The sequence below is a fragment of the Bombus pascuorum genome, chromosome 1 (assembly GCF_905332965.1).
Source record: "Bombus pascuorum chromosome 1, iyBomPasc1.1, whole genome shotgun sequence".
NCBI classification, from domain to species: Eukaryota; Metazoa; Arthropoda; class Insecta; order Hymenoptera; family Apidae; genus Bombus; species Bombus pascuorum.
The window spans coordinates 14951869-14964782 of NC_083488.1; the positions used below are offsets into that span (position 1 = coordinate 14951869).

The 12914-nt window shown below is 34.4% G+C and overlaps 1 protein-coding gene, 1 long non-coding RNA gene and 1 other non-coding gene across 4 annotated transcripts; 2 read left to right on the plus strand and 1 right to left on the minus strand.

Annotated features, from left to right (window-relative positions):
- Positions 1-16: 16 nt before the first annotated feature.
- On the minus strand, positions 17-89 carry Trnar-ccu (transfer RNA arginine (anticodon CCU)). Its single transcript has one exon. It is a non-coding gene; the product is annotated as a tRNA-Arg (tRNA).
- A 160-nt stretch (positions 90-249) lies between these two features.
- LOC132905467 (polypeptide N-acetylgalactosaminyltransferase 35A) lies at positions 250-4366 on the plus strand. 2 transcript variants are annotated; one of them, XM_060956775.1, is made up of 7 exons: positions 250-397; positions 517-865; positions 999-1680; positions 1769-1886; positions 1951-2439; positions 2502-2633; positions 2710-4366. In XM_060956775.1, exons 2-7 carry the CDS (start codon positions 517-519, stop codon positions 2869-2871), a joined length of 1932 nt encoding a protein of 643 aa, XP_060812758.1. In that variant the 5' UTR covers positions 250-397; the 3' UTR covers positions 2872-4366. The 2 variants fall into 2 exon arrangements, with proteins under 2 accessions (XP_060812758.1, XP_060812766.1); XM_060956783.1 differs by having other exon boundaries at positions 272-450.
- Positions 4367-11190: 6824 nt separating this feature from the next.
- On the plus strand, positions 11191-11832 carry LOC132905789 (uncharacterized). Its single transcript, XR_009657862.1, has 2 exons — positions 11191-11319; positions 11676-11832. It is a non-coding gene; the product is annotated as an uncharacterized LOC132905789 (long non-coding RNA).
- The last annotated feature ends 1082 nt before the right edge of the window (positions 11833-12914 follow it).

Genomic DNA, 12914 nt, shown 5'->3' on the forward strand with positions numbered 1-12914 from the left:
TTTATTTGTTTGAGATTACCCCTGGTGGGACTCGAACCCACAATCCCCGGTTTAGGAGACCGATGCCTTATCCATTAGGCCACAGGGGCTGGTAGAAGAAACTTCTTACTTCTTTAAATTGCTTGAAAAATATAAAAAGATAAATATTATTAATAAATTAATATAGATATAAATACTACCGTTAAAATATTTACATTTTTCTATTGTACACATATATCTATATATACACATATATCATAAAATAATTAGAAATCAATAATGCAGCTGTTACGGGTAAATTACAAAATGGTGACACATAGTATCTTGTAGTAACATCGTTGTGTGCTTTTTTTATCTTTAGAATGCACTTTCATCAGATAGTCAGAATTTGAATAAGGCTAGAAAGAAGTATTCCAACGTAAGTTGGAGTATATGTAATCTTTTGCTTGCCGTAAATTGCTTTTAATAAAAGTAATGTTAGTAGTAAATATACCGTTGTATATAATACAAGCTATGTTATTTTTTTATTCTTTACAGATGATGTCAACAAGATATGTTTCTTTTATATCTGGAATAATAATAGCTTCATTAACATGGGCCTCTAGTTTATATCTTTATTCAAGATTATCTCAAAATACTAATACTGCAAATCCAACAATGTTAGTATTAGAGAATTCAAAGTTAGGAAAAGACTCTCAATTTTATCATAAAACTTATAGTAATCAACATCTTAAATTCCACAATAATTTAATTGCTCATCATGACAAACAAAGTATGATAGATAAAGGTACTTATAATTTAAGGAGAAATGCCTTTAAAAATAGTGACAAACTATTACAACAATTACAACCTGTACCAGTAAAACCTGCTGTTACATTAGGACAAGGTATATTCAGAGAACTAATATTTATTTTAAATTCTTGATATAACATTTTTTAATATTATTTATCACTATATCATGTATAATTGTTTTTTAAACCATTAATTCGATTCCATATTGATATTGTATTTATTTATAGGTTTAGATGAACTAGGAATGGTAAAAAATTTTGAAGATCAACGAAAACGAGATGAAGGATATAAAAATTACTCCTTTAATATATTAGTGTCAGATAATATTGGGCTGCATAGAGAATTACCAGATACGAGGCATAAATTATGTGAAATACAAAATTATTCTTCTAAATTACCAAATGCTAGTATTGTTATATGTTTTTATAATGAACATTATATGACACTTTTAAGATCCTTGCATTCCATTATTGATAGAACTCCTGCAAGTCTTCTACATGAAATTATCTTAGTAAATGATTGGAGTGATAGCGAAGCGTTACATGAAAAAATTAAGACATACATTGCCAACAATTTTGATGGTAAAGTGAAATTTTATAAAACAGAGAAACGAGAAGGATTGATCAGAGCAAGAATGTTTGGTGCAAGGAAAGCAACTGGAGAAGTTTTAATTTTCTTAGACAGTCATATAGAAGTAAACAAAAGGTGGATAGAACCCCTCCTCTCACAAATTGCTCATTCAAAAACTGTCATTGCCATGCCAGTTATTGATATAATTAATCCAGATACATTTCAATATACTGGTAGTCCTCTGGTAAGAGGAGGTTTTAATTGGGGTTTGCATTTTAAATGGGATAATGTGCCAATTGGTACATTTGTTCATGATGAAGATTTTGTAAAACCTATAAAGTGAGGATATATGTGTACTTATTTAGTTACATGTGTACTAATATAACAGTTTCCTGTAATATATATGTTAGCAATTATTATTCAATAGGTCTCCAACAATGGCTGGAGGTTTATTTGCAATGGACAGAAAATACTTTACAAAATTGGGAGAATATGATGCTGGTATGGATATCTGGGGTGGTGAAAATCTTGAAATATCATTTAGAGTAAGATAATCATTTTTTTAACCATATATTTTATATTCCAATAATAATTTGTAATGTCTTTTAGATTTGGATGTGTGGTGGAAGTATTGAATTAATACCATGCTCAAGAGTTGGACATGTATTTAGAAGAAGGAGACCATATGGTACATTTGATCAACATGATACTATGTTGAAAAATTCATTACGCGTCGCACATGTTTGGTTAGATGAATATAAAGATTATTTTTTAAAAAATGTTCAAAAAGTTGATTACGGTGATATTTCGGAAAGATTAAATTTAAGAAAGAGATTAAAATGTAAAAATTTTGCATGGTACTTAAATGTAGTATACCCTGAACTAGCATTACCAGATGATAATAAAAATAGATTAAAAGAAAAATGGGCAAAAATCGAACAGAAACCGATACAACCCTGGCATTCTAGGAAAAGAAATTACACTGATCAATATCAAATTAGACTTTCTAATTCAGCATTATGCATTCAAAGTGAGAAAGATATTAAAACAAAAGGTTCTAAACTTATATTAGCACCATGTTTAAGAATTAAATCACAGGTAACTAAATACATTATATCTTTTCAAATTAAGTTTCTTTAAACTTATTTCAATTTTCATAGATGTGGTATGAGACTGGTAAAAACGAATTAGTACTTGGCCAGATGCTTTGCATGGAAGGAGCTGAGAAAGTTCCAAAGCTTGGAAAATGCCATGAGATGGGTGGCAATCAAGAATGGCATCATAAAAATACTGTAAGTATTTATTAGTTCTCTAATATTTACAATTTTAAATTATATTATATTTACTGAGTAAATACATTTTGTTTAGAATAATACACCTATATATAACATGGCAGCTGGCACATGTTTGGGAATAATGCGGGGAGTAAAAAGCACACAAATAGTAATGGATTTGTGTACTAAAAAAGATACAAGCTCTATATCATGGGATTTGGTACACTCTAAAATTCTTTTAAAAGAAATTAGGTGACATCAAATGGGGCGATGGTAGTTACAGAAATAAAAGATAAAAAATAGATTTTTAGAGAAAAAAGGTAATAAGAGGAAAATTATCATAAATATTATCATAAATTTTAACAAGCGTTTGTGATATGGAATAGATTATTATGAAAGTTTTAGGATTTTTATATTGTTTTATACATTGCATTCTTTAATGTTATTTTACATTATGAAGATGAAATAATTATTATTATTATTAAAAATGTATAAAAGTAAAAATTGAATTTTTTAAAGAATTTTAAATACAATTTTAACCAATTTTTAATATTATGGAACGGTTACTATAGCTAATATTTTATTAATAGAAATGAATTTCTCTGAAAGTAGAAACATATGAAACATATACATATTTAATCATATGTATAGATATGTACATATACATATATTTGTACATATATTATAACTTCAAGTCAGTCAATGCAGTTAAATGCAGATGTCAAGCTCATACGTCGTATGTTATGCGGTATCGGAACCATAAATAATGTGTCATCAAGGTTTAAGCTGAAGATCCACTGGCAAGTTACGCTAATCCAAGAACATTTGCCTCAATCTATTTATATGGAGCCGTTTTCATTAGCAAACTAAACTGGCTCAGCCACTTGAAAAATCGATTCTGTACACATATATGGAACCATTTCTACTTAAGCTAAGTTCAAGTGCCTTGAAGGCCCATTTAACTCGGGCTAGCATGAGATTGCCTCGTGACCTTACAAAAGCTTATCAAGGAGCCTTTTCCTCAATGATTTTATGTGATGATTTTAATGAGTTTAATCGATTGTTCCGATGAAATTTCGGAAAAATCACGTACCGAAATCCGTTATCTTCAGGACAAAATGTATGTCGCGCATCGTAACAAAACAACATATAGATTTTCTGATGATCCACACACCTTCGCGTCTTTATACTCGCACCAGGCAGCCTAACAAACCACCTATAAAAATGACATCTAATCAAAAAATTAATACATCGATCATTCGAAATAGCTATTAACCAATAACATTATTTCTATGTAGCTGGGAAACCCAAAAGTTAACGTGATTCGATTCAAGCAAATAGATAGATCAGATTACATTCTCTCGAAAGTATAATATTGACATAAATAATTTCATTGTTTATATGATATGATATTCATATCATAATGACAAAGAAATTTTCTATCATAATATACGGTATATACATTTGACTGCTAATTGACAAAAACCCAAAATTTATTAATTTTCTTTATGTTTTTAAACCCTCGCAACAAGTTTTTTGCGCACTACTAATAAATTTTTGACATAAATAGGTAAATAATTTTCTATAAGGAATGCTATGATGAATCGATTAATGTATTAAAAAATGTAAAACATTTCATTTAAAAAAGTGAAGTTGATCTCCTTCGATTCCCGAACAATTTTTACGATACAGCCATGAAGAAATGGCATATAGCTTTACAATGATTTCGACATACAATATGTATTTTCAAATTTTCTATTTTCACTTTTATTCGCCTTAATCGCAAATATTATGTCCATTGCTCCCTAACTGCTCGAGTTTCAAGCAGCGCAATCACGCTGTTTAGATTTTGTGTCGGAAAGGACGAGTGACGGTATTTTCTATTTCACTGTTATCTTCTCAATAATTTTTATTGAATAAAACTTGAAATATTTATAAACTAATAGTATGCATATATAATGATATAGATGTATTTCATAAAGTAACAAATATGACGAGCACTATTACGTCGCTTGGTTTTCTTCGCAATTGATTAAGACAAGCGTTATCGTGCTGTTCGGGATATTTCGATCCTGTTTTTTCAATGACCCCTAGGACTTAAATGGCTGAACAAAGTAAAAAGATCATGGTAATTGTCGATATCGCACTCATTTCATTGATTTCAATAATTTTTAGATATGTTGTAGAAATCAATATTTTGAACAACTTTTTGCGATATATATAATCGCTGCTTGGCTTTAGTTTACGAGATATTCGCAAGAAATTGTCGGTACCACTACAGTACATTCTGTCTACAATTGTGTGTCTCTAACAGTGTCACAAATAGTCACAGGAGCCATAAATTAGCAATAGAAAAATCAAGGGAGTCTAACGAACATCCTGCAGGTCATCGAAACAACAACGTAGAGAGTGTTCCAGTGTCAAAAAACAGTAACAGCATGGCCAACTCTGACCTGTGCCCCGGCGACACTCCCGACGACACCCCTCCATAGGAGCCAAACCCATAGTATATAAACCTTCCTAAAATCAGCTCTAGACATTCTGTTATAACTCTGAATCGTCACTCTGTTGGATTCATACAATAAATTTTACTATTATATCTAAAGTTCAATTCTTTACCTTATTTGTGAAACGTTCGAACTGCGACGCGAGGAGGTCACCGATGATCTGTCAATTTCGTGATTTCCCGTGTCTTCGACATGACAACAGCATATGCGTCTGTTGGTTGTTGACCGCTGCCTGTTTATCTTCTGTTTATAAACGAGAGCCGGGGAGCTTAGAAGTTCTGTGCACAACGTGTATTTGTGAGACTGTAAGAAATATCTGGTGTAACCTAATTAAAAGTGAATAAATGTATCGATGTATTGGATTTGAATTAATTTTTTCAATCTAAGCTACCGAGAGGCGACCGGAAACGCCTCCGCAAAATAAGAAAAATTGTACTTTTCGTAAAATAATATCAGTTATTCATTCATTTACTATCTTCATAATTACATAATTTATTATTTGACTACACTTCACGGTGATCGGATTGAAAAGCCTAACTCGAACCCAAACTTAATACATTAATGACATTCACTTTTAATTGAATTATAAGTTGTAACAGACGTTTCTTATAGTCTCACATATGTACGTTGTGCACAGAGTCTTCAAGCTCGGTCGACCCTCATTAATAAACAGAAGCTAAGCGATCGGCAACCGGTAACCAATATGCAGGGTTATCCACTTAACTCGGAACACGCGTTCACGAGAACATATGAGAGTGGCAACATTGTAATATGTACGCTTAATATTACAGTCAAATCTCGCTTGCTATGAGCTGTTGTTAGAAGTATAATTAGGCGAGAACAGAGAGCGGTTTGGTAGTCGTCGAAGGATTTTAAATTTGACGTCACAATGAGGAGAGCACAACAACAACGAATTCACAAAGTTCATAGAGTCACTATCTGCACACGAGAACTACAACTACTCACTATGGAAAGCCACAAAAAAAAATAAAGAAGGCAATAAAACCAGCACCAGCAATCAGAAAAGCAGACAACACATGGGCAAGAAGCAACGAAGAGCAAGCCGAAGAATTTTCCAACCACCTATGCAACACATTTACACCACACAACATCAATAACAGCAACCACAATAACCATACGGACGACGATGCGATAGCTACTAGCACTGCAATCGACAAGCAATACACCATACCCAAAACAACAGCACAAGAAATTAGAAACATAATCGAAAAAGCAAAAAACAACAAAGCACCAGGAATCGATCTAATCAATGGCAAAATATTGAAAAACCTCCCTCCAAAAACGATACGACTAATCACTATAATATTCAATGCAATACTAAAAATATAATATTATCCTACATTATGGAAACAGGCACAAATCATAATGTTACCCAAACCAGGCAAAGACCCACATGAAGCAACATCTTACAGACCAATATCACTACTCCCCGTGCTCTCCAAAATACTAGAAAGAGTAATATACGCCCGACTAAAACCAATAATAGAGAAGGAAAAATTAATACCAGACCATCAATTTGGATTCAGAAAGAAACACTCCACCATAGAACAAATGCACAGGCTCGTCAACGAAATAATACACACAATAGAAAACAAACAATATTGTACAGCCCTATTCATAGACATAGAGAAAGCATTCGACAAAATAAACCACAAAAGCCTAATTCAAACAATCAAGAAACAATTCCCGGAAAAAATATACCAAATAATAAAATCATACATAAGCAACAGAACCTTCACAGTAAAAATCAAAGACGCACACTCCGAAGCCAAAGACAACAAAGCAGGTGTTCCACAAGGGAGCGTCCTAGGACCCATACTATACACACTATACACGGCCAACATTCCAACAACTACCAATAGCAAAATACTGACATTCGCGGACGACACAGCCGTGCTAGTCAGGCACACTAACCCTGTAACAGCAGCCACAATACTACAAGAACACATCACAAAAATAGAAAAGTGGCTACAAGACAAACAAATCAAAGCTAACCCTAACAAATGCAACCACATCACATTCACATTGAGAAAACAGATAACACCAAACATCTTCCTGAACGGCACGCAAATAACACAAACAAGGAAAGTCAAATACCTTGGACTTCACATAGATACACACTTCACATGGAAACAGCACATCAAATCAATAATAGACAAAATACAGATAGCAAGGAGACAAATGCACTGGTTAACAAGCCGAAAATCCAAACTAAGCACAGAAAACAAACTAAAAATATACAAAATAATCGTAAAACCAATCTGGACATACGGAATTCCACTATGGGGAACAGCAGCAATGAGCCATATAACCAAAATCGAAACAATGCAAGCCAAAATCCTTAGAACGATAGTAAACGCCCCATGGTACGTTAGAAACGAGGACATACGGAAAGACCTGGGAATAACAACGGTCAAGGAGGAGATTACCAGACTCGCAAAAAGATACAGAGAAAGAATAGAAACACACCCGAACCAGCTGGCAGCGGAAACGAACAACACAACAAACATCGCAAGAAGATTAAAAAGGAACGCCCAATAGACCTCATAAAAGATATAACTTAGAAAACAGGAAGTTGTCACCCCGCTGGGGGTAGCCGCCCACATGCTATATTTATTTTTTATTTTTATTTTTTTTTCTTCACCAACAAGATATAACACTTTACCAAATGTCCATAAGGACAAATTGTAAAATAACTAGAATAAAATAAAAAAAAAAAAATAAAGATGCTGGCAAGATGGCCGATTTAAGGGGTATTGGTTCCCCCGAATGGCCGTCGGCGGGTGAGCAGCGTCCCACCTGCTCTATAACCGTCCTGGAGAGACGGTAGGACTTAGAAAGCGCCCCGTTCGACCTGAACCGAGTGACAGCCCCTGCAAGCTTAACTAATTCAGGTAGCAAGGTACTGGGTACCTTGTACGCTGGTTGGGTATAACCCCAACCCCTATGGCCCTATGCTCGGATCCAGTCAATCGTAGATCATGGCGATCTACGCTAAGGAATGAACCCGTTACCAAAAGACACACTAGATGTCCAACTACGGTGGGAGGTTGCGTGATTGCGTTCCTCGACCAACGGGTTATACCTCTTCGAAGGTGACGCTCCTGACGTCATTGGCTTCGCTGAAGTGATAACGCTTCCGCTGCTGGTTTTGATGTATTCACGTGACACTGTGTCGTCACTGCTGAGTGCACTTTTCAGTTGACATATATCCGATTCGAAGGACCATGTCTATTCGACCAGTCGCGGAGAGACGCGATCGCAAGAAAGCGTGTCAACGGGGGTCGTAAATTTCCGTTATCCCCTATTTCGATTAGGATAATAGAGGTGGTTTAATTAGTGTAATACTTGATTAACAGTTCGAAGATATTATATATTTCCAACAACTTTGTAAAGAAGAGAGTTACGCTGGTGCGTGAAGTATAAGTTAAGTAGTGAATGATTGACGGGTGTAAACCCAGTAAAGATATGTTGACTGTTCTAAAGATGATAAACCAGTGAAGTCCAGTGACGATGCTGTTGCAAAGGAAAACTCTTACTCGGTGGTGATCGCCCTACCTCTGGTCGCTTGCGGGTGGAATCCCGGGAAACGTGGGAAAACTCACCTTTCCCCAATTTTTATCTGATGGAGCAATAACCATAAGGAACCTCTTAACTCGAAGATGTTTTATGCCAATTGACGGCCTTAACGGTAAAACAAAAAGCTTCGTTTTATGACAGTTCCTTAGAATTACTGTAATCCGCTTAATTCTATGCGCACAGCTGGTGGCCACCTTGAACGTAAAGAGTCACCGGATGTAACATAATACCATAACATAATAACATGATAACATGGTATGTAGGCCAGCGATTCCGACGTCTCGCGCTTGCGATTGCCTGGATTCTGTCATCCTGAGTTCTAGAAAGAAATAGCGAAGCCACTTGAGGTTGTTGAAAGTTATGCACTCCGCTTCGCTATAGCACAGATTGGTGAGCCTTGGTTGACAGCCTTCTACGCAGCTGTGACGCCTTTTTTTTATACAGTCGTCACCGTAAATGAACGTAAAAGCAAAACCACGCTATCGCGAATTCACTTTTAATGCTTTTTACAGTACCGAATCGCGTTACCACTAACGAACTAACGAGTGTCAGTAAAATGATAAAATAACAAATGAGTGTCCGGCTTAAGAGTCGTGAATGTTATAATTTCGAGGTACAAACAAGAGCCTCTGTTGTCCGTCAAGTATCGCGTACACAAAGTCGATGTCTTGGGGATTACGATGCCTCGTAACACGTAGAGAGCAATAAGGATTTTCTAGAAAGATTTAGCTACGGGGTGATCAGAGTGATGAACCTTCTGTCAAGAGGACTGTGAACTGAATCAAAAAAGCTTAACACTTACCTCAGAATCTTCACAAAATTAAAATTGTCGAAAACCAATATACGTTTTATCTACAATAACAAACATATTATAAATCTCTTTGTATTCGCTCCTTACAAAATGAATGATATTGACATGCTTCCTCTATTATTTTATCGGTGAAACTGTAGAATCGCTACGTCTGCTTCGATTTCCATGGTTGACTTTGATTTTGATGTTGTTAGAATATGTCGTAAAGCTCAACATTTTGAACTTTTTTCTTTGCATGTAACTGTTATGTATAGTAAATTCTGCCTGCAATTGTGCATCCGTGGCATCATATGCATCTGTATTAATTTCTAATGACTGGATAGAACGACTTACTCGAATCTTAACGCTTATCTTCTGTTTATGTAGACAAACGAGGGTAGGGCGAGTTTGGGACAAGCTCCGTGCATAACTGCATATGCAAGATTAATTTATGATTTAAGAGATAATTCTTTTCAATCTGACCACCACGAGACAACCGGCTTACGCGATAAAACTTATTAATTCTCTGAGTTTTTATTTATTGATTTAATCTATAAAAGATTACAATACATATTAAGATTGATAACTTAACACAAAGATGCTTAATAGATTGCTCACCTAAGATTGTAGCCAGCGATTACCTTTTGTTTACATACATAACATTAAAGATAATGACATACAATGGCACGAGAAAAAAAAAGGGAAGGAGGAAGAACAATGATTAGTATGTTATCGTGTATTGTGTTCGTGTCTATTTATATCGTCCGTTAACCCTTTGTCTCACCCGTTAACTCCCGATTGCTCGGTCCACAATAAACAAGAAGGTCGGTTATGTGTTGAGCCATTTAGCTGTTTAGCCGTGTGCTTGCACAAATTGTATGCGTCTTATGACATGTACATTTCGGCGCAACGACAGAAATTGTGAAATAATAAATACATTTGAGCACAACTAATGCTTTTAAGATGTCTGGGAAATAATTATGATCGATTCATCAGTGAACAAAAATGATTTATTATTTGAAAATGGATAATGTATCAATTTGTAAATTAATACTTAGTTTAAATTAATAATGTTTTGAGAAAACTCGTAGAAAATTAGTAATCTTCAACCGTGCGATATTTTTCGAAACAATGAAACACTATCCGCAATAATAACACACTTCTTACTACTGTCATCAATATTAAATTTTCTTTTTGCTGACAAGATAGGTATAAGGGTCGTTTAATTCTTTTAGGCAATTATAATCCAAACGTGTGAAAGTAAAAAGAATTACACATAACTAAAGAAAATATCAAGGATAACTGAACCACGAATCTGACTCATGTTATTTACCTTTGTCTCGAATGAAATATCACGAGCCAGGCTTGTATTGTTTAAGTTTGGTCCGAACAAAGTACTACGAGTCAGGCTCATGCTTATTGTTTTTGACCCAAATTTCTTACCACGAGTTTCACTCGTTTTTATAGGACAAGGGATTAAAGCTTTGCACTCGAGGACTTTTTCAGTCGGGCGTAGCAGCTACTCCGGATGATTTAACGTATACGTGACGCGTGTTTTACAGCCAGCGTAAATTGATTTTATATACAAGTTAACTTACAAAAACATTATATTCTAATAATTTATCTATATTTACATTTTTGAAAATATGATTTTGTAATATTAATTTCTATATTTTTTTTGTATGATAATTTATAAAGCATTCACTAAGATGTATTCTTGAATATAATTGATTTCATTCTTCAACAGTTCAAAATCAAGTTCATCTTCATTTGAGTTAATTCCACTTCCAAAAACCATTTTTTTAGGGTTTCTAAACTGCTTTTTTTTTTTAAGTGTTTATTTATGCCAAGATTTGTTTTTTTTTTTTTAATACATTGAAGTAATTCACTTAAACTATGAATTAGAATAAGGTGTGTTAGGCAAAGGTACCGATACGCGACAGTACGACGTAGCCATATTGTATTGAGTGTCGTGGTTTTTACAATTTTTGTGTTTTCGTTCTTGTGTTGGTTTTTTTGGATTTAAGCCGCTGGGGAGCGGAGCTTTTGTGTGTTCTTGTTTATGTTGTTATTTTTGTCCTGAAACTTGGCCGCAAAACAGGACGCTTCGGTAGTCTACTTGTGTGCTGTGGGACTTTGGGAAGGGGCGGGATGAGAGGGGAGGAGGGGTTTCTAAACTGTAATACTTCTGCCATGATCGTCGAATCTGAAATAACGTTGAAGACGTTGTCAGAACCATAGTTTCGGAGGGATATGGGATTAAATATTTCATCTCCATTTTAAAGTCTAACACTTTACACTTCCTAACAAAGAACAGAAAGAGCTAAGGAACCAATTTACGAACCAATATTGCATTCTCATCAATTGGAGATGTCGAAATCTAGCATAAACAGGGACTGTCACCTCTCGAGTGCAAAGGGTTAAACGTAAAACGAGTCTTAACAGCTAGGACGTTGCTTGATATTGTACAACGACAAGTATGATCAAGGAAGATTCATAAACTCAGTCAATCGAATTTTATAACAATATTGTATTTGGTTTCATTTTAATCGGGAATGTTTCACTAATATGTTAATAAGATTTTTATTAACAGAAAATAAAAAATGCAGAAGTTTATAACTTATAATGAAAATACTAAAGGCGAATTCAAAGCAATCACATTTACAATACGTTCTATAGAAGTAACATAGGCCTTAATATAACAAAAACATTCTCACGAGGAAAATAAATTTAATGTTAAATCTAAAAAATTATTGTGTATAAAGAATATATTAGAATTACTGCATCATTTCACTGATTTATTATCGTTAGAAAGCAAAGATTTTCTTTTCTCCTCTAAAAAAAATATAATAAACGATTAATTTCTCTTTCTGAGGCAATTGAGTTTATTTATTGCACGGTTTTGTTATTCTAGTATTTATCTATCTCGGGTAGAAAAATATGAACTTTCCCATAGAACAGTATAATGAAATAGGCCTTTGTAGTGTGGACCACAGCAAATATATCTGGTGTTTGTGGTGCAACTAAGGTTCTTGTATATGCTAACGTGCAACACCTTCAGCACATGGCCACACAGTACAGCACTTGTAGTATAGGATAACTAGAACAATAGGTGTGAGTTCTTTATCTTCAAGGTTGGAATCAACAGCTTTAAACCTAGCAAATCATTTCCGCACAATTTTTTCAACTATAGCGCTGTCACCATAAACAGCGCATATCTTATTTGCTGCTTGTGTTGCATTTTTGCCTTTTCGGTAGAAGAAAAGCATCAAATGCCTATAAGTGCTTTATTTCCTCCCATATTTAAGAGCGTATAAAACTAACAAAGATTAATGTATCCCAACCAAACTTTTTTCTAAAGATGCCTGAAATATCACCTTTTAGGATATATACACATGTTAT